This window comes from Poecilia mexicana, unplaced genomic scaffold (assembly GCF_051168715.1).
Source record: "Poecilia mexicana isolate PSO_F unplaced genomic scaffold, ASM5116871v1 scaffold_12, whole genome shotgun sequence".
Taxonomy (NCBI): domain Eukaryota; kingdom Metazoa; phylum Chordata; class Actinopteri; order Cyprinodontiformes; family Poeciliidae; genus Poecilia; species Poecilia mexicana.
In genome coordinates this window covers 27,568,091-27,588,726 of record NW_028263381.1, presented here as the reverse complement: position 1 = coordinate 27,588,726, position 20,636 = coordinate 27,568,091, and the positions used below count along the sequence as shown (strand labels likewise).

The following is a 20,636-nucleotide window of genomic DNA, read 5'->3' as shown; positions in this document are numbered from 1 at the left end:
TTTTTTCTGTTTTAGTTTTTAATAAGAAACAGGAAAATGTTTCATATCGACGCAACAAAGAAAGTTTAAAGAGGAAAAACTGAAACATCCTGATGTTTGGATCGTTCTGGTTCTGAATCAACCGGACCAACTACGATCCGAAGAACCTGAGCAGAACCCAGAGGCTGAACCGGGTCCAAACCGGGCCGGGTCATCTCCAACTCCCTCATGACGTTCGGACAGGAAGTTCTGCTGCAGGTCGGGGCATGGGACAGGAAGTGATGTCATCATACCACAGAAACTGAGTCATGGTGACCATCCTGAAGCTGGAATATGAGCAGAACCTGGGACCGGAACCAGAACCAGTCGGTTCTGGTGGTAGTACCTCAGCCTGGTTCTGGTTCTGGTCAGAAAAACAGAACCAGGTTCTACTGAGATCCTCACACTGATTTCAATCTGATCCAGTTGGTTCTGATCTGGTCTATTGGACCTGATGAGGCCCTGTTCTCTGCTCCAGACCTGCTAGTGGTTCTGTTGGGCACAGCTTCCTGGACGGAACCAGACAGATCAAAACGGGTCGGACCAGAACCGCAGGAGCGGGTCGGACTCCCTCCACAGGAAGTCCAGACTGGGAATCATGACTCAGCAAAACCAAGCCAAGCAGCCGGTCCAAAAGATTCTGGTTCTGAATCAACAGCTGGGCCCACAGGGACCACCTAGTCTTGACCTGTGACCTCTGATCAGAACCAGCACTGGGAACCGGATCACCATGATGACGGACCGGCAACCAGGAAGTGACCTTCATGACCTTGGGGTCATGAAGGTCACGACCCCAAAATCACTTCCTGTTTGGTTTGCTGGACTCAATCTGGCCAACTGGATTGAGTCCAGTTAGCTGGAACAGAACCAGAACCCAACCAGAACTCCTGATGAACCAGCAAGTACTGAGGTTCTGCTGCTGGTTCTGGTCCCACTGAGCCTCTCTGGGTGGGGAGGTTCTGGTTCGGTTTCAGGTGTTGAAACGTTTGTTCCCGGTCTGAGTCATTCAGTCTGACTCACCTGTGGATGCGATGTTTCCATGTTGCGTTCATGGCCCTCAGGTAAACTCACCTGTTCCATGATGCGTTCAGGGCCTCCAGATGTTTGATTGGGGCAGACAGTGTGAGCTTTAAGCTAATGTTAGTAACTGTAAATATAAAGCTATTAATTTCTAAGTTATTCTGTTCTGTTATATTCACTGTATATTTTAGATAATTATTCATAATTGTCAATTCTAAGAATTTATATTTGGATTATTATTGATTCAGAATCAGGTTTGTTCTGTTAATGTGGATGAGAACTAAAATAAATACATTTAACTGTATTTAACCCTAACTACAGTAACCTGGTCAGGTCTGACTTCAGCTAATTTAATCTAAATTCTGCTTAACTAAGCTAAAATAAAATAAACCACATTTAACTAAACCCAAACCGACCTGCAGAGAATCAAAAAGACGCTTTTATTATTAAATGCTGCATTTTATTTTGAAAAACGGAAACGCCGTACCTTTCGGCAGCTTCCGTCGTCTCAACCCCAGTTGGTCAGCTGACCGTCGGTCTGCTGACTGTCAAACAACCGAAACCAACTGAGCCGGGACTCGGAATCTCCTGGGCTTCCAGAACCGTTTGGACCCGCGGATACGCAGCCTGAGAGCCCCGCCTGGTGGAGCTCCAAACCCCGCACTGGTTCCTGTTCCCTGTACCCGGCAGGAGGCCCGATCTCCGGCCTGAACACACCCGCCTCTTCTCCTCGTTGTTTCCGCTGTGAGGCCGGTCAGCTGGTCGCTGTCCGACCGGAGCCAGAGCGACCCGAGGCGGTCTGCCAACCCCGCGTCGCCCCGGAGCAGCATGGCCCCGCTGGATGTGGCCCTGCAGGGCTTCTCGGTGTTCGGCCTGGTTCTGTTCGCGGTTCTGTGGCTCATGCACTTCATGTCCATCATCTATGTGTGAGTAACCGCTCAGCTAACAGCTAGCTGCTAGTAACTGCTGCGGATAAATTAAATGTTCGGGGGACTGCTGAGCGTTCATTACCGAACCCGGGTCAGAACCACCCCACCGGGCCCGGTAAGCTGGGCGGGCTCCCGGGGATCTGTGGCTCCTACCAGCGGCGTCAGGGACTGAGTCGAGCTTAAATCGGTTCTGTTAGGTGTTCAGATTGGGCTTAAATCAGTTCGTTCCGGTTACATTTGGCGAGCTTCCTACTTAGCACCAGCGAACCTCATTTTGAAAAGCAGATGTTTGTTTTGGTTCCTGCTCAGCCGTTGGTGTCAGTTTGTAATCAAGACTTAATTACTCATCTATTACGTCATCATTCTGCGGTTCGGTGCCGGGCTTTCTGAACAGATTTGATGCTTATTGCGCAAAACTGCAGAGGTGGAGATTACCGGAGCAGAGTCATGATGAGTCGGTGACGGTGGGTTGTCCTCTGGACCGAACCTGGTCTGGAGAACCTGGTGGTTCTGATTGGTTCTTTTTCTGGACTTTAGCTCATTATTATCCAGGCTGAATGGTTGATGTCTGGCCCATTATCCCCTCTGGTTCCGGATGCTGAGCAGCTGGAAGGAGTTTTGTTCTGAGTTTCTACCTGCAGACAGTTGCTATTATGTGTATCCATGGCAACAAGGTATTGAGTATCTCCATGGATACAGAGAGAAGGGGGGAGGGTCACTTCCCCTACTCCAGCCTCAGCAGCAGCTGATGACGTCATTGAGCCGTTAGCGTGTCAGAAGAGTCTTTAGAGTCGTTGCAGTACTGACTGCTACTGGAGATCCTCCCACAGCAACATTTCACCAGGTGTTTCTGAGGCACCAGAGCAGGTGGTCTGATCACCATGGCAACGTGTTTACCTGCAGGAAGCTGAGAGAGCAACACGGCAGAACTACTTCCTTCATTACTTCCTGCTGTTTCAGTCTTCCCTTCCCCCCCGGCTCCACATTCCTTTAAGGTTTAAGGAGGTCAGAGGTCGACAAAGCCTCAGGAGCACAAGGAGAACGGCGGCTCCAGCAGGTGGCGCTCTTCTCCCCCAGCTGGAGGAAGTGAAGCATCCAGCTTCCTGTTGAAGGTCATCTGTCGGCTGAGATCCAGACCGACCCAGTAGAACCTGTTCTGGTGGTTCTGAACAGCATGCTAGTGGTGGGACTGGAACCATGCAGGACTTTCAGTCCGATGTCGTTCTGATCTGCAAGTTCTGATCATTTCATTCAGCTTCTTTAGAAATTAGCATTAGCTGGTAAATGTTAGCATTAAGATGCTATTCCAGGCTAGCATAGCTTCACTGGTAGCTAGGCTAACTCCTTTTAGCACAACTTGAACACAGCAGTCGTGTTTTCCAGCGTCCAATCAGATCGATTAGAAACACAAACTAACCGAGAGAAGCTGCTGTTAGCGGCTGTAGCTGTGCGTCCGATTTACAGGCGTACCAGAAACACACGAATACAAAGGTTCCTGCTCAGGAATGTGGAATATGTAGCAAAAAAAAAAAAATGTCTGTGGACCAGGTGTTGTTAATGTGAAACCTATTGTTGACCCCTGACCTCTGTGTTCCAGGCGTCTCCATCTCCATAGGAAGAGGTCAGAGGTCAAGCAGCCATTTGCTCAGGTCCTGGGCGTTTCTCTGCTCAAGCCGCTGAAGGGCGTCGACCCCAACCTGATCTCCAACCTGGAGACCTTCTTCACCTTGGATTACCCCAAGGTCAGCGCCTGACCCCCACCTGACCCCCACACTAACCTCACCCCACCCCACCACCAGGTGGCTGCTTAGGATTGAACAAAATAGTTCAGTTCAGAACAGTTTAGACTTCAACTGAACTGTTCATGGTTCCTCCAAACTGAACTAACAGGAAGTCAGCATTTGGTGTTTCCTGTTTCTTGCTGGTGAGGAAGTTCCTGAACCGGCGTCAGAACTTCCTGGACGGAACCAGCTGGAGTCCTTCTTAACGAGGAGCCTTAACGAGCTGGCTCTGGTTCTCAGGTGTGTGTGTGTGTGTGTGTGTTTCAGTACGAGATCCTGCTGTGTGTCCAGGACCAGGACGACCCAGCTGTGGACGTCTGCAAGAAGCTGCTAGGAAAGTATCCCAACGTCGACGCTGGGCTGTTCATCGGTGAGTCTAGAGGCTCCGCCTCCATGAAGGCCGGTTATGTCAAAGCGCAGCGACGAGGCCTGTCCCGACTCAAAGACTCGTTCAAACGCGGCCTTCTTGTCCCCAGATGGGTCCGGTGTACCCACCGTTTCCCATGATTCATTGCGGGTCCATAGTAATTCCAATGTAATTCCATGTGGGGATGTCTGCTGCCGCTGCGCTCACAGCCAGCTGCCCTCGCTCATGTTGCTGGTTCATTGTTATTAAAACTCCCAGTTTCACCAGTGAGTGGAACTGGTGAAACTGGGACATTCAGACAGATAAAATCTAGTTGTAAAATGTTTGGTTTACTCAAATATTTAATTTATTCCTCATCAAATCGGTTTGATTGGTTAAAGTTAAGCCTTCAAACACAATAGTTTTATTTAACTGTAATGTCTTGCCTGCAATCTGGATAGCATTATATTTGAAAATGAATAATTTGCTTCTATTCATCCTTGGTAGAAACGTGCAACACATGTTTGAACATTTTAGAATCAAACAGATTTATTTTTTACTATTAACATCTTTTACTGTAAAGGTAAAGAATGATACAGAAATCATGACTAAAAAACGAACTTTGGCCCCATTGGTTTTTTCTTCGCTGAGTTATGCTGAGGTGGGCGGGGACCAGTGAGGGGAGGCAGGTGAGGCAGAGCCCCAGCAATAATATATGATAAGGTCATTTATATTGCTATATTCACCCTGTGCTTTGTACTATAAAGTATTTTTCATTTAGCTTAACCAACTTTGATTATCTTTTCTTCAAAATCTCTGAATTTTGGGTGTTCAGAAGCTCAGCAGGTGAGGCAGCAGCGAGCTGAGCCTCACCTGGACTGATCAACCTCTGGCTCACTGCACTGGCTGCCATTCGATGCTCCTCCTGTCTGCACGTCGATATGAAATGGATAAAAACATTTAATATGTCAACTGATTTCCATAATTTAGCTCATGTATATAATGTACAGTGTTTTTGTCACCAGCTGTGTGTGACGTGATTCATGTGCTGAGAATCGATCAGAAACGGCAGATTGGAGGTGAGGCAGGCAGTTCTCTGGCCTCATGGCAGGGGGCGCTCATGATCCCAGACACTGTGACTCCACAACTGCAGAGTAAGAGACAGCGAGCTAGCCATGGAGCTAGCCATGGTGCTAGCCATGGTGCTAGCCATGGAGCTAGCCATGGAGTTAGCCAAGGAGCTAGCCAAGGAGCTAGCCATGGAGCTAGCCATGGAGCTAGCCATGGTGCTAGCCATGGTGCTAGCCATGGAGCTAGCCATGGAGCTAGCCATGGTGCTAGCCATGGTGCTAGCCATGGTGCTAGCCATGGAGTTAGCCATGGAGCTAGCCATGGTGCTAGCCATGGTGCTAGCCATGGTGCTAGCCATGGTGCTAGCCATGGTGCTAGCCATGGTGCTAGCCATGGTGCTTGCCATGGTGCTAGCCATGGTGCTAGCCATGGTGCTAGCCATGGAGCTAGCCATGGAGCTAGCCATGGTGCTAGCCATGGTGCTAGCCATGGAGCTAGCCATGGAGCTAGCCAAGTGCAGCAATCCATTTAGTTTTTTCCTCATGCTCCAGCAGTCACTTATTAATTATCACAAAATAAACATTAACCCTAAAACCAAACCACTGCAGCAGACTGAATGTTCTGCTCTTTGTGTGGGAAATATTTCAGTGTTTTCTGCAGCGTTGTTGCCAGTTGCTATGGCAACGAGCGTGTGTGTAGCTGCGCTGATACAGAGAGCGAGAAAGACGTGGTTTTGAGTTGTACTTTAACAGTTTCTCCCTTTGCTGTGGAGCACAGCAGGACATTAATAATATCTACACGTCTAAGTTTGACTGAGTTATCAGAATTGTTGTACGGCGGCGGCTCTGGGCGGCATGAAGAAGAATCGACTCTTTGCCCTCTGGCGATGTCCGCATGCGTAAATGTCCTTATGAAAACAATAACATGCAGGTGGTCTATATTGTCTGATTATGACTAAGTCAGAGCCTCACCAGCTTTGAACCTCACCACACGTCACTGGTGGGGGCAGTGGGTGAAGGGTAGACCTGTCCAAATTCACAGCTTTTCTCTTCCTGTCGTCTTTTATTCGTGAATAATGCAGACCCTGAATTCTGACACAGCTAAGGACTTCCTGCTTCCTGTTTCCTTTCTCTGCCCTCATCGTCCTTCGCTCTTCCTCAGGTGGGAAGAAGGTCGGGATCAACCCCAAGATCAACAACCTGATGCCTGGATACGAAGCAGCAAAGTACGGACTGGTGTGGATCTGTGACAGCGGGATCCGAGGTCAGAACCAGAACCACCTGAGAGAGGCTCTCTGTGTGGAGTCTGAGCAGAACATTCTGATGTTCTGTTGGAGACATGGTGGTCGGACCCGGCTGGGTCCAGGTGTGGGTCAGGCTCCGCCTCCAGCAGCTTGTGACTCCGCCCCCTTGTGTCCCACAGTGAAACCTGACACTCTGACCGACCTAACCAATCAGATGACGGAGAAGGTGGGTCTGGTCCACGGGCTGCCGTATGTCGCCGACCGTCAAGGCTTCGCCGCCACACTGGAGCAGGTGAGGTCACAGGGTCAGAGGTCGGGCCGAGCAGCGAGGCCCAGCACTGACCGCCGCCCTCCTGTGCGCAGGTGTACTTTGGGACGTCTCACCCCCGCTCCTACATCTCGGCCAACGTGACGGGGATCAAATGCGTGACGGGAATGTCGTGTCTGATGCGGAAGGACGTTCTGGACCAGGCGGGGGGGCTGGTGGCCTTCGCCCAGTACATCGCTGAGGATTACTTCATGGCCAAGGCCATCGCCGACAGGTTAGCACTGGGGTTAGCATTAGCATGTTAGCAGTGGCATGTTACCATTGGCACATTAGCATATTGGCATTAGCATATTCGCATTAGAACGTTAACATGTTGGCATTAGAACATTATTAGCAACATGCTAATGTTGGCATTAGAACGTTGATATTAGCATGTTGGCATTAGAACATTATTAGCATGTTGGCATTAGCATGTTAACATTAGCATATTGGCATTAGAACGTTGATATTAGAATGTCGGCATTAGAACGTTAACATGTTGGCATTAGAACATTATTAGCAACATGCTAATGTTGGCATTAGAACGTTGATATTAGAATGTCGGCATTAGAATGTGATTAGCATGTTGGCATTAGAACGTTATTAGCATGTTGGCATTAGAACATTATTAGCATGTTGGCATTAGCATGTTAACATTAGCATATTCGCATTAGAACGTTAACATGTTGGCATTAGACCATTATTAGCAACATGCTAATGTTGGCATTAGAACGTTGATATTAGAATGTCGGCATTAGAACGTTATTAGCATGTCGGCATTAGAACGTTGATATTAGCATGTCGGCATTAGAACGTTATTAGCATGTCGGCATTAGAACGTTGTTATTAGCATGTTGGCATTAGCATGTTAACATTAGCATATTGGCATTAGAACGTTGATATTAGCATGTCGGCATTAGAACGTTGATATTAGCATGTCGGCATTAGAACGTTGATATTAGCATGTCGGCATTAGAACGTTATTAGCATGTCGGCATTAGAACGTTGATATTAGCATGTCGGCATTAGAACGTTGATATTAGCATGTCGGCATTAGAACGTTGATATTAGCATGTCGGCATTAGAACGTTATTAGCATGTCGGCATTAGAACGTTGATATTAGCATGTCGGCATTAGAACGTTGATATTAGCATGTCGGCATTAGAACGTTGATATTAGCATGTCGGCATTAGAACGTTGATATTAGCATGTCGGCATTAGAACGTTGATATTAGCATGTCGGCATTAGAACGTTGATATTAGCATGTCGGCATTAGAACGTTGATATTAGCATGTCGGCATTAGAACGTTGATATTAGCACGCGCTTCAGCCCTCCTCTTGCTTCCTCCTCAGAGGATGGAAGTTCTCCATGGCGACGCAGGTGGCGCTGCAGAACTCCGGCTCCTACTCCATTGGACAGTTCCAGTCCCGTATGATCAGGTGAGCGGCAGGCCGGCGCCTGATTGGCTGCGTGTCCGTAGCGGCGTGTTAATAAATTTTCTGAACCAGGTGGACCAAGCTGCGCATCAACATGGTTCCCGCCACCGTCCTGGAGCCCGTCTCTGAGTGCTTCCTGGCCAGCCTCATCATCGGCTGGGCCGCACACCACGTCTTCAGGTACGGCCAATCTCGGGGCGGGGCTTGGAGTTGCGGCTGGAGGCTCTCTTTTCTGATTGGTCTATGTGCTGCAGGTGGGACATGATGGTCTTCTTCATGTGTCACTGCCTCGCCTGGTTCATCGCCGACTACATACAGCTGACAGGAGTCCAGGTGGGACAAAGGTCAAAGGGTGAGTGTTGGCGTTGTGATGGGCTGGCTGACTGATGACCTTCCCTGCAGGGCGGCGCCCTGAGCTTCTCCAAGCTGGACTTCGCCGTGGCGTGGTTCATCAGGGAGTCCATGTCGGTGCAGATCTTCCTGTCGGCGTTGTGGGACCCCACCATCAGCTGGAGAACGGGTCGGTACCGGCTCCGCTGCGGCGGCACTGCCGAGGAGATCCTGGATGTGTAGTTACCATGGTTACCAGCCGCCCGCCTGTTACAGAGGCGGCAGAGACTGATGGTTTTATATGAGGCGCAGTGTGTGTGTGTGTGTTTTTTTAACTATTTATGTTTCTGTTGGTGCTAAAAATAAAACGAGTCAATCACAGCGCAGCACCGAAGAACAACACACCTGAGCTCTGATCAGCCAATCAGGACAGAGTACCAGCCACTCTGACTTCTCATTGGTCCTCACTGCTTTTAACTTCCAGGAAATCAGAGCAGCTACAAGACTTTTACTTTGAAATCCACAGGAAATCTGATGCACTTCTAATCGACTGATGTGATTTACAGCGCCTCCTGGTGGTTATGTGGCTTATGGGTCTGAGAAAAAAATTGAGTTACTTGGAGAAGTTACGCCCGGCTCCTAACGAGCAGTCGACCAATCAGAGGCCAGCTGCTCTGTTAATTAAATGATTCCTTTATTCTGAAGGTCCAAACATTTCAACAGAACCGGACCAAAACACGGAAAGGCGACACATTTCTCTGCAGCTGCAGTCCGTCATGCTGTGTGTGTGTGTGCGTGCTGAGCCTCGGGCGTTTGGTGATGACATCATCAGCTGTCGGATGAACCCCGTCTGAATGTTTGAGTATTTTTGTATATTTTGTTTTTCATTGTTAAAAACGCCTGCTGTAAACGGACCAATCACGGACCAGGACAATAATCCGTTTCCAGTCAGCAATCACGCTGTGATTGGCCAATGGGAGAGGCTGTGGGCGGGACTTTGACAGATGCACGGCAGCCATTGGTTGTAAGGTTTATTTATTTATTCATGCTCCAACTTCCTGTCACACCTTCGGAATAAATAAAGATTTAACAAACTTTGTGTTGGAGTCCAGACTGACCCGCCCCCCATCATGCAACAAGGCCCCGCCCACAATGATGTCACATTCACCAGATGCATTCACAAAGTTTCAAAATAAAAGCCCAGCAGGCTGAGACAGATTAAACAGTAGTGAAATTATGAATTGAATAAAATAATTTCAGGAGGCCACAAAATATCATTTTCACATCTATATCTGTAAATATTTTCTTTTACAAATTATTTTTATCCATGACAGAACATCAGTTTTTATTCGTATTAAAACTGAGCTTGATTCAGAACCAGATGGTAAAATGGATTATGATAATCCAGATTATTTAGGTCATATTACAGTGAAGAAAGTGATAAAACCTGTTTTACCTCCATGTAGCCTCATATTTCTATTTAGTTCCTGGTTCATTAAAGCAGATTTATTATTGGTGAACTTCCCGTTTCTCCACATTTAACAACTTTTAGTGTTTTGGTCTCCGCAGGAAATAAATCTGAGATTAATAAGAAGCAATTGGAAAGTTCTTCAGTCCGGTTCGGGTCTCACCGGGCCTGACCAGAACCTGAGAAGAAGTGATGTCATAATGGGAACAGGTTGCCTGAATTAAGGCACAGAAACGTTGACTTGGTTTAATCCCTCCAGACATGGAAGTGGTGCTGACCTTTGACCCCTGAGCCGGGCAGATGGATCGTTGCTCAGGTTTCAACATGTGACCTCGCACACACACACACACACACACAAGTGGGCGGGGCTTCAACAGCATCACGTTATACAGTATAAATAGAGCCGACGTTAAAAACCTCCCAGAACAGCAGAAACACACCAGACAGTCACACAAAGCGCCCCCTACAGGCCGTAAGAAAATCTGAAAAATAAGGCACAAAAGACGGAGAGCCCGAACATCCACAGCAGGAATAATAAAATGATGATGATGATGGTCAGACAGCAGCAGGACGACGATGAAGAGTTCAAATAAAACAGTTTCAGTTGAAAGGTTTCAGCAGGAACCAAAACATCTGCACGAGTTTCCGGCTCTCCTGGTCCTGACTCCATTACCCACAATGCTCCGCTGCTGCCGCTCAGGAATGTGCTCAGAAACATCCGTAACCATGGCGACAAGGCCCGGCCCGGCCGCCGGTCCGCCCCCCTCAGCGCGGGCAGCGGGGAGGCCCTGCCGTCCGATTGGCCGCTGGGCTGCGGGGGCGGGGTCAGATGGTGGACTTGGAGAAGGAGACGCGGAGGTGCTGGTTGTGGTCCAGCTGCTGGTCGTGGAGGGCGATCAGCGCCTCCACCGCCTCCTCCACCGACGCCAGCTGCAGCAGCGCCATCTTTCTGTCCTTCCTGGGGATCACAGGAAGTGACATCACCTCTCATGAACAAGACACAGGAAGACTTGAAGCTGTACGTACTGGAAGAACTTGAAGGCCTTGACAGCGAAACCTCTGGAGGAGAACAGGTCCTTCAGGGCGTCTTCGCCCACCGACGACCTGGACACACACAGGAAGACAGTCCTGACAATGCACCAAACACACACACACACACACACAGGAAGACAGTCCTGACAATGCACCAAACACACACACACACACACAGGAAGACAGTCCTGACAATGCACCAAACACACACACACACACACACAGGAAGACAGTCCTGACAATGCACCAAACACACACACACACACACAGGAAGACAGTCCTGACAATGCACCAAACACACACACACACACACACAGGAAGACAGTCCTGACAATGCACCAAACACACACACACACACACACAGGAAGACAGTCCTGACAATGCACCAAAAACACACACACACACACACACACACACACAGGAAGACGGTCCTGACAATGCACCAAAAACACACACACACACACACACACACACAGGAAGACGGTCCTGACAATGCACCAAACACACACACACACACACACACACACACACACACACACACACACACACACACACACACACACACAGGAAGACAGTCCTGACAATGCACCAAACACACACACACACACACACACACAGGAAGACAGTCCTGACAATGCACCAAAAACACACACACACACACACACACACACACACACACACACACACACAGGAAGACAGTCCTGACAATGCACCAAACACACACACACACACACACACACACACACACACACACACACACAGGAAGACAGTCCTGACAATGCACCAAACACACACACACACACACACACACACACACACACACACACACACAGGAAGACAGTCCTGACAATGCACCAAACACACACACACACACACACACACACACACACACACAGGAAGACGGTCCTGACAATGCACCAAACACACACACACACACACACACAGGAAGACAGTCCTGACAATGCACCAAACACACACACACACACACACACACACACACAGGAAGACGGTCCTGACAATGCACCAAACACACACACACACACACACACACACACAGGAAGACAGTCCTGACAATGCACCAAACACACACACACACACACACACACACACAGGAAGACGGTTCTGACAATGCACCAAACACACACACACACACACACACACACACACACACAGGAAGACGGTCCTGACAATGCACCAAACACACACACACACACACACACACACACACACACAGGAAGACAGTCCTGACAATGCACCAAACACACACACACACACACACACACACACACACACACACACAGGAAGACGGTCCTGACAATGCACCAAACACACACACACACACACACACACACACACACACACACACAGGAAGACGGTCCTGACAATGCACCAAACACACACACACACACACACACACACACACAGGAAGACGGTCCTGACAATGCACCAAACACACACACACACACACACACACACACACAGGAAGACGGTCCTGACAATGCACCAAACACACACACTGTGAGGACGAGACAACAGACATCAGACAGGAAGTGGGCGGGGCCCAGCAGACAGGAAGTGGGCGGGGCCTTACGGGATGTTGGACAGGTGCAGCGTCGCTGACGGAGGGAAGATGTTGTTGAAGTTCTTGGAGCCGGGCTTCTTGAAGCGGTGGAGGGCGGAGCCTGAGAAGTCCTGCGTCAGCGTCTGCTCCTCTGGCCCCGCCCCCCCGCGCGGCAGCTGCACCACCGGGTGCTTGGACAGGGTCACCCGGATCACGTTTCCATGGAGACGCTGGCCGTTCAGGTGGCTCATCGCTGCAGAGAGAACAATATAAAAACCTGAATATCATCCACAAATATAAGAAATAAATAAATCTTTATGATTATAATATGTTGAAAAAATTCAAATAAAAGAAATTAAACTTAAAAATATTTACACAATTAAAATAATAAAACTATTAAATATATTTAGGACAAATATAGAAAGGAAAACTATTTCACAAATGTAATTGTTCTGTTCTCGTCAGAATAAATCGTCCATTTAAAGACAAACCGTGTCACTCAATAAAACAACCAGGATCCGGTTATGAAAACACAACTGAATTTTAGAGACAATAAATATATTTTATTAGAGCTGATTCTGACCGAGCTGCGCCTGCGTGGCGTCGCTCATCTGGACGAGCGCGTTCTCCTTCTTGTTGAACAGGATCTTGACTCGCTGGACGTCGCCGTAAACTCCTGAAACACAGATCGCAGGTCAGGCTCCCCCTGCTGGGCGCAGCCGGAATGACGGCAGCCAGTCTCACCAAACAGGATGAAGAGGCAGTGGGGGGAAACTCTCTGTGGACACAAACACACGTAGGTCAGAGCACTGCGCTGCCATTGGTTAGCTGCTGCGTTACCGCGTGACCTCTCACCTCCGGGTCCAGGTTGGACACCAGCAGCACTGAGTAGCCCGCAGGGGGCGCCACCTGCAGCGCCATGCGAGGAGGGGACATCAGCGAGCCGGGGACGGCCGCCACGGGGAGACCTGGGGGCACAGGTGAGACAGTAACCTGGTGGCGCCCCCTGGTGGAGCAGGGTCAGACATTCACCAACTAACTGAGTTTGGAATTAAACAATATTCTTTACTTGAATTACTTTCACATCAGACATTAATAAAGAAATTTCTCCCAGTGATTATGAAATTAAAATCAGAATAAATGAAATGGAATTACCTTCTGATCATGTTTAAATTGACAGAAAATCTTTTGAAGTTTTTACACATTTAAAAACTTCTATGAAATCGTTTTGATTTACTGTAATAATATAAACTGTTTGGAGTGCAGTGACATCTAGTGGCTCAAACAACAAACTGCAGCTAACTGCTTGAATACCCTGAGTGATGTCATAGTGTCTGATTGCAGGTGATCGATGCCCCGCCCACCTGCAGGTCATGTGACTCACCCGTGTGCTGGTGGAAGGAGGGCGGGAACGCTGCGGCTCCATATGGTGGCAGAGCTACACCTGAAACACACACAGGTGGAGCAGAAGCCCCGCCCACAGACAGTCAGCCAGAGCGGACGCCTGCTGGCCGGGCAGGGAAGTGCGGCAGGCTCCACCCACCAAAGGCGGCGGCGCCAGCCGGGTCCAGCTCTCCACTCGGCAGGTCGGCTCTGGTGAAGTCGCGGCTCTTGTCATTGTTGTATTTGACGTTGAGCGCGCTCAGTTTGGAGAAGTCGATGCGCAGCGTGCAGCAGCCGTTGTAGATGTTCTGGCCGTCCAGAGACTGAAACACAGCAAGCTGGTTGGTGGGCGGCGCCCTCTGCAGGCCGCCCGCTCTACATGCGTCAGTGTGAGTGCGACTTACCGCCTTGGCGTGTTGAGCGTGGACGGCGTCGCTGAACTGCAGCAGAGCCTGGAACTGGTTGTTCCTGGTGAAGGTGATGATCTTCAGGACGGAGCCGAATTTACTGAAGATCTGAGCAGCAGAACAAAAACAAACAAATAAAAACATAATTAAACAAACAAACAACCAGTCAACCAGGCCAACTGTAACAGCGGAGCAGCCTGTCGACCTGCTGCAGGACCTCCAGGGTCACTGGGTAGAACAGGTTCTCCACGATGATCCTCAGAACCGCGCTGGGCGCCGGGATTAAGCCCCGCCCCTCTGACGATGCCAGGCTCCCAGAATGCACTGCTGCCGTGCTGATGGCCTGCAGCGCCCTCTGCTGTATGGAGACAGATTACTAGCTGAGGCTCCGCCCACTCTGTTGCTCACAATACAGTGGGCGGGGCCTAAGACGCTCCTCTTCACCTGATTGGTCAGATTGTCTGTTTTCAGCTCTCTGTGGGTGGAGTACTGAATGAAGACGGGCTGGTTCCTGATGGTGGGTGGGGCTGAGGCGTAGTAGTTCACCATGGTAACGGCTGCTTCCTCAGACGCCATCTCAAGGAACGCCTGAAAAAACGGATAAAAAAAGATTTATCAATGGATCCAAAACCAGATCAATTATTATTATTATTATTATTATTTTTTACAATCCTTCAGTAAAAACAGGACGGATCTAATGGGACCAGTTACCTGGTTTTGGCTCTAATGGGACCAGTTACCTGGTTTAGGCTCTAATGGGACCAGTTACCTGGTTTTGGCTCTAATGGGACCAGTTACCTGGTTTAGGCTCTAATGGGACCAGTTACCTGGTTTTGGCTCTAATGGGACCAGTTACCTGGTTTAGGCTCTAATGGGACCAGTTACCTGGTTTTGGCTCTAATGGGACCAGTTACCTGGTTTTGGCTCTAATGGGACCAATTACCTGGTTTTGGCTCTAATGGGACCAGTTACCTGGTTTTGGGTCCAGTGGGACCAGTTACCTGGTTTTGGCTCTAATGGGACCAGTTACCTGGTTTTGGGTCCAGTGGGACCAGTTACCTGGTTTTGGATCTAATGGGACCAGTTACCTGGTTTAGGCTCTAATGGGACCAGTTACCTGGTTTTGGCTCTAATGGGACCAGTTACCTGGTTTTGGCTCTAATGGGACCAATTACCTGGTTTTGGCTCTAATGGGACCAGTTACCTGGTTTTGGGTCCAGTGGGACCAGTTACCTGGTTTTGGATCTAATGGGACCAGTTACCTGGTTTTGGCTCTAATGGGACCAGTTACCTGGTTTTGGGTCCAGTGGGACCAGTTACCTGGTTTTGGCTCTAATGGGACCAGTTACCTGGTTTTGGCTCTAATGGGACCAATTACCTGGTTTTGGCTCTAATGGGACCAATTACCTGGTTTTGGCTCTAATGGGACCAGTTACCTGGTTTTGGGTCCAGTGGGACCAGTTACCTGGTTTTGGCTCTAATGGGACCAGTTACCTGGTTTTGGCTCTAATGGGACCAGTTACCTGGTTTTGGGTCCAGTGGGACCAGTTACCTGGTTTTGGCTCTAATGGGACCAGTTACCTGGTTTTGGATCTAATGGGACCAGTTACCTGGTTTTGGGTCCAGTGGGACCAGTTACCTGGTTTTGGGTCCAGTGGGACCAGTTACCTGGTTTTGGCTCTAATGGGACCAGTTACCTGGTTTTGGGTCCAGTGGGACCAGTTACCTGGTTTTGGCTCTAATGGGACCAGTTATCTGGGTTTGGCTCTAATGGGACCAGTTATCTGGGTTTGGCTCTAATGGGACCAGTTACCTGGTTTTGGCTCTAATGGGACCAGTTACCTGGTTTAGGCTCTAATGGGACCAGTTACCTGGTTTAGGCTCTAATGGGACCAGTTACCTGGTTTTGGGTCCAGTGGGACCAGTTACCTGGTTTAGGCTCTAATGGGACCAGTTACCTGGTTTTGGCTCTAATGGGACCAGTTACCTGGTTTTGGGTCCAGTGGGACCAGTTACCTGGTTTTGGCTCTAATGGGACCAATTACCTGGTTTTGGCTCTAATGGGACCAGTTACCTGGTTTTGGGTCCAGTGGGACCAGTTACCTGGTTTTGGCTCTAATGGGACCAATTACCTGGTTTTGGCTCTAATGGGACCAATTACCTGGTTTTGGCTCTAATGGGACCAGTTACCTGGTTTTGGCTCTAATGGGACCAATTACCTGGTTTTGGCTCTAATGGGACCAGTTACCTGGTTTTGGCTCTAATGGGACCAGTTACCTGGTTTTGGGTCCAGTGGGACCAATTACCTGGTTTTGGCTCTAATGGGACCAATTACCTGGTTTTGGCTCTAATGGGACCAATTACCTGGTTTTGGCTCTAATGGGACCAGTTACCTGGTTTTTGGTCCTCAGTGTGATCAGTTTGGAGACTCTGCCGAAGGGAAGTGCCAGGTCGACCACTTCCTGTTCAGAGGTGTCAGCAGGTAGCTGCCGCAGGTGCAGCACTGGAGAAGGGACGCACTGAGCACGCTCAGAAACACACAACCTATCAGTGCCATCCACTGGAAACAAAGTAACACGTGAGGAGACACCTGAAGGTGAAGACAGTATCCCAGAGGACAGAAGGAGGCTGAAGATGGACGACTCACCTGTGGACAGGTGGGCGGAGCTCATGTTCTCACAGCAACCAACAGGTGATCTGAGCGTTGACTCCTGCAGGTAAACATACAGGTGAGTCATTGACTGCATCAGCAGGAGACCTTCAGTCAGACTCTGATCGGGTTCTGATCAGTCAGGTAATCCTGCTTCCTGGACCAGACTCAGGTGGGTCGATGAGGATCCAGTTCCTCTCTGGTTCGGCTCCTCAGAACCGGCAGCAGTGGGTTTGGACCCACTTTGACCAGGTGACTGAGACCTAACTGAACCTTCAGAACCAGAACCGGCCACGCTTCCTGTAACAGCTCACCTGGTCGAGACGGAGACTCCGCCCACACGGGTCGGAACCACTTTATTCACCTGCTGCCTATTAACGAGCAGACCCACAGAGAGGTTCCGGTTCAGTTCTGTGGTCCTTGGAGAACGTTCTTTGACAGTCAGGTCCGAACCGGAACCGGAACCAGCTAAGGGTTATGAACCTAGTCAGATCAGAAACCTCCAGGACCCGGATGTTTTCTGTCTAACTGGTTCAAACTGGTTTGACTGGAACCCAGTCAAACCAGAGCTCCAGTTACATCTATAGTGTCATCTGAGGGCGAAGCATCGCGAGATTTTAAGCCAGTCAACCCAACACTGTTTGTTCACCGAACTCCGAACCGAGAAAGGAGCGCGAGCGCCAGCAGGGCCAGGTAAACAACAGCAGGTAAACAACAGCGGAACCAGGAGGGGGAGGGGGGCTGCAGGTGGGGGTTCAGCCAGCGGGAAGCACGAGACGCGGGGTTCGGAAAGGTTCGGGAAGGTTCGGGACGGGCCCTGTTCTCACCGGTCCATGGTCCGAGAGGAGGAGGCAGAGGATGATGATGATGAGGAGGAGGAAGAAGAGCTGTTTTGGTCCGCGAGCCTCAGCCGCTGCCACAGAGACCCGCGAGCTCACTTCCTGGTTGGTGACGTCACTGGACAACATGGCGGCGGGTGGACACGCCTCAGTATCAAGAATAAAGAATAAAGACCAGAAAAATGCAAGATATCTATTTAAATAAAGAAGCACATTAAATCTTAATGAAAAGACAACATTGAGGTTAACATATTAATCAACATACTGGGAGAAAAGAACAATAAAAACTAAATTATAATTCCTATAAAATATTTTCTAAACAAAATTACATTTTATTGAAATGTACTGTATAGAAAACAAAGATAAAAAATTAATGAAAAAAACGAGCATTTTTTAAACAAAACGATCAACTTCACATTGAGATATATATAAAAAATGCACTAAAATTGTATTTAAGAAATATTTCACATAAAGATTAAAAACAAAATAAAAACTGAAGCAGCAAAAGTATATTAAGGAAGAGAAATTTGAAGCTAAACAAGAACATAATTTTGAAAGAAAAAGATAAAATTCAACACAAGCTATAAAAAACTAATTGTATAATTTACAGGCAAAAACAGATAAGAAATAAAATGGATACAATTATACGTTTTGAAATTAAATTGACTAAAAACCATAAAAAATCATAAGTTAATTAAAATAATTTGGATGGATGGATGGATGGATGATTAAACCATTTTCAGCTTTAAATCAGATCTAGTGACCAGTTGCCAGGTAATTTCTCGGATTGGATCATTTTGACTGTTAACTTTAACTTGAGTAAAAATGTGTTGAAGTTTTGCTGTTTCATCAGGAATCGTCTCATCACAGCTGGGCTTTAAAGCTGCAGCTCAGGGAAGAACCAGAGGCAGGTTGACTGAGTTTAATATTATATTACCAACAACTAAACCAGGAAAACATAAAACAAACCCAGAAAACTACAAACCAAGAGCTTTAACATCAAATCTATATAAATTAATGGAAACATGATTAATAATAGGCTAGTATATTATTTAAATAATAAAGTGTAAATATTATGGAGAAGTAATAATGATCCAACGTTACATCTGGAGCATGAAATCAGAAGAGTTCAAGAAAATAAATGAAGGTAGTGGCATTATTTATTAATACAGAGAAAACATATGATGAGGCTTATTAATTAAATTATACAAGTTGCATATTAAAGGGAAAATATTTAAATGGATTAAAGATTTTTTAACAGATTGGAAAAGAATCAGTGAAGTAATCTGAGGAAAATATTTAGTACAAAATAGAAGGGAGTATGATTATTGTTCTCAGTTATGATCAATGATGTATTTAAAGATACTGGAAAAGAAATGGGTTGTTCACTTTCTGCAGATGTTTGGAAAAGAGCGAGAATGTAGATTTTATTAAAAAATTACAAGAGGTTATTATTGAAATAGAAAAATGGGGATTTAAGTTTTCAGTTGATAAAACGAAAGTAATGATATTTACTCCGAAAAAAATGAACAAGGAATAAAACTAAAATCTTATAACCAAGAATTAGAGCAGGTAAAGTAAAATGTTCAGGGCTGGTTTGATGAAAAGTTCAAATGGAATAAACATTTTCAAGAAGTTGTTGATAAATGTAAGAAAATGTTGAATATTTTGAGATGCTTGGCTGGCAGTGACTGGGGAGCAGAGAGACAATAAAACAGATTTACACAGGAATGAGATCAACTAGACTTTGGTTTTTGGTTCAGCAGCTAAAACACATCTGGTTAAATGGGACTTTATCCAACATCAGGCTCTGAGATTATGAACTGGAGCATTTAAAACCTCACCAACAGCAGCAATAGAAACGGGAGAAAAGCCGTTAGAGTTACCAAGAACAAAACTAGAAATCAGTTATTGGTTAAATTAGCAAGGAAATAACTTTGATCCTCCAACCCTGGAAATTTTAAATCCATGTTGGGAAAAAGAAAAGAAAGAAACGAGGAGCTTTGAATGGAAATGAAATAAAAGAATTTAAAATGAATAGTTTAGAAATGAGTCAAACACCAACTTCACCTGGACCATCCTGGATTCTACCAGAAGCAACAGTAGAAATGTCAGCAATGGAAAAGAAACCAGATAAATCACAAAGTTATTCAGTGCAGTTATATTTAAACAATTATTATCAATATGTTCAAATCTACACAGATGCATCAAAAATAACTGGGAAAATAGGAATAGAGTTTATAGAACCAGAATTGAATATAAAAATAGGAAAATGAATTACAGATGATTATCAGTATACAGGAGAAATGTTGGCTATATTATTAGCTTTACAATGATAGAAGATATAAAACCATTAAAAACAATAATATGTTCAGATTCAAGCTCTGCATTATTAAGTTTAAAATATAATCATTCAGATAGAAGGGTGGAGATTTTATTAGAAATATTTAATTATTCAGAATACAAAACAGGGTTTGATAGTTCTATTTGTGTTCCAGCACAAATTGGAGATGAGATGGCAGAGATTCAGAATCCTGTTAACTTTACAGTTAAAACAAGCAAATCTGAAGGAAAGAGAAACTGATGAAAGTTTGGCTAAAAAGGTGGGATGAAGAAAAAACAGGAAGATGGTTTTATAAAATTCAGAAGATTGTAGGAGAAAGAAGAAATAGAAAGGAGGAAAGATTTGGACATACAGGACTTAATTATACACGCTTTAAAATTCAAAGCACAATAAAGGCAAATGTGATCATTGTGAAAAATATGAAACAATAGAACATGTTATGTTAGAATGTCATAAATATGAAAAAGA

General features: G+C 46.9%; 2 protein-coding genes across 4 annotated transcripts; one reads left to right on the top strand and one right to left on the bottom strand.

The window, feature by feature from the left end:
* Positions 1-1,527: 1,527 nt before the first annotated feature.
* ugcg (UDP-glucose ceramide glucosyltransferase) lies at positions 1,528-9,579 on the top strand. The gene is made up of 10 exons (XM_014975422.2): positions 1,528-1,964; positions 3,565-3,709; positions 4,016-4,118; positions 6,327-6,428; positions 6,588-6,700; positions 6,772-6,950; positions 8,071-8,157; positions 8,227-8,334; positions 8,409-8,487; positions 8,557-9,579. Exons 1-10 carry the CDS (start codon positions 1,867-1,869, stop codon positions 8,725-8,727), a joined length of 1,185 nt encoding a protein of 394 aa, XP_014830908.1. The 5' UTR covers positions 1,528-1,866; the 3' UTR covers positions 8,728-9,579.
* A 1,055-nt stretch (positions 9,580-10,634) lies between these two features.
* Positions 10,635-17,953, bottom strand: LOC106909112 (polypyrimidine tract-binding protein 3-like). Of its 3 annotated transcripts, none has more exons than XM_088011265.1 (14): positions 17,813-17,953; positions 16,983-17,046; positions 16,729-16,895; positions 14,780-14,923; positions 14,541-14,693; positions 14,333-14,443; positions 14,089-14,251; positions 13,930-13,989; positions 13,401-13,513; positions 13,290-13,323; positions 13,129-13,221; positions 12,576-12,798; positions 10,979-11,056; positions 10,635-10,910 (listed from the first exon to the last, which is right to left on the bottom strand). In XM_088011265.1, the coding sequence occupies exons 1-14, from the start codon at positions 17,951-17,953 to the stop codon at positions 10,778-10,780; spliced, it is 1,677 nt and encodes a 558-aa protein (XP_087867391.1). In that variant the 3' UTR covers positions 10,635-10,777. The 3 variants fall into 3 exon arrangements, with proteins under 3 accessions (XP_087867391.1, XP_087867392.1, XP_087867393.1); XM_088011266.1 differs by having other exon boundaries at positions 14,541-14,690; XM_088011267.1 differs by lacking the exon at positions 17,813-17,953 and adding an exon at positions 17,300-17,643.
* Between the last annotated feature and the right edge of the window lie 2,683 nt (positions 17,954-20,636).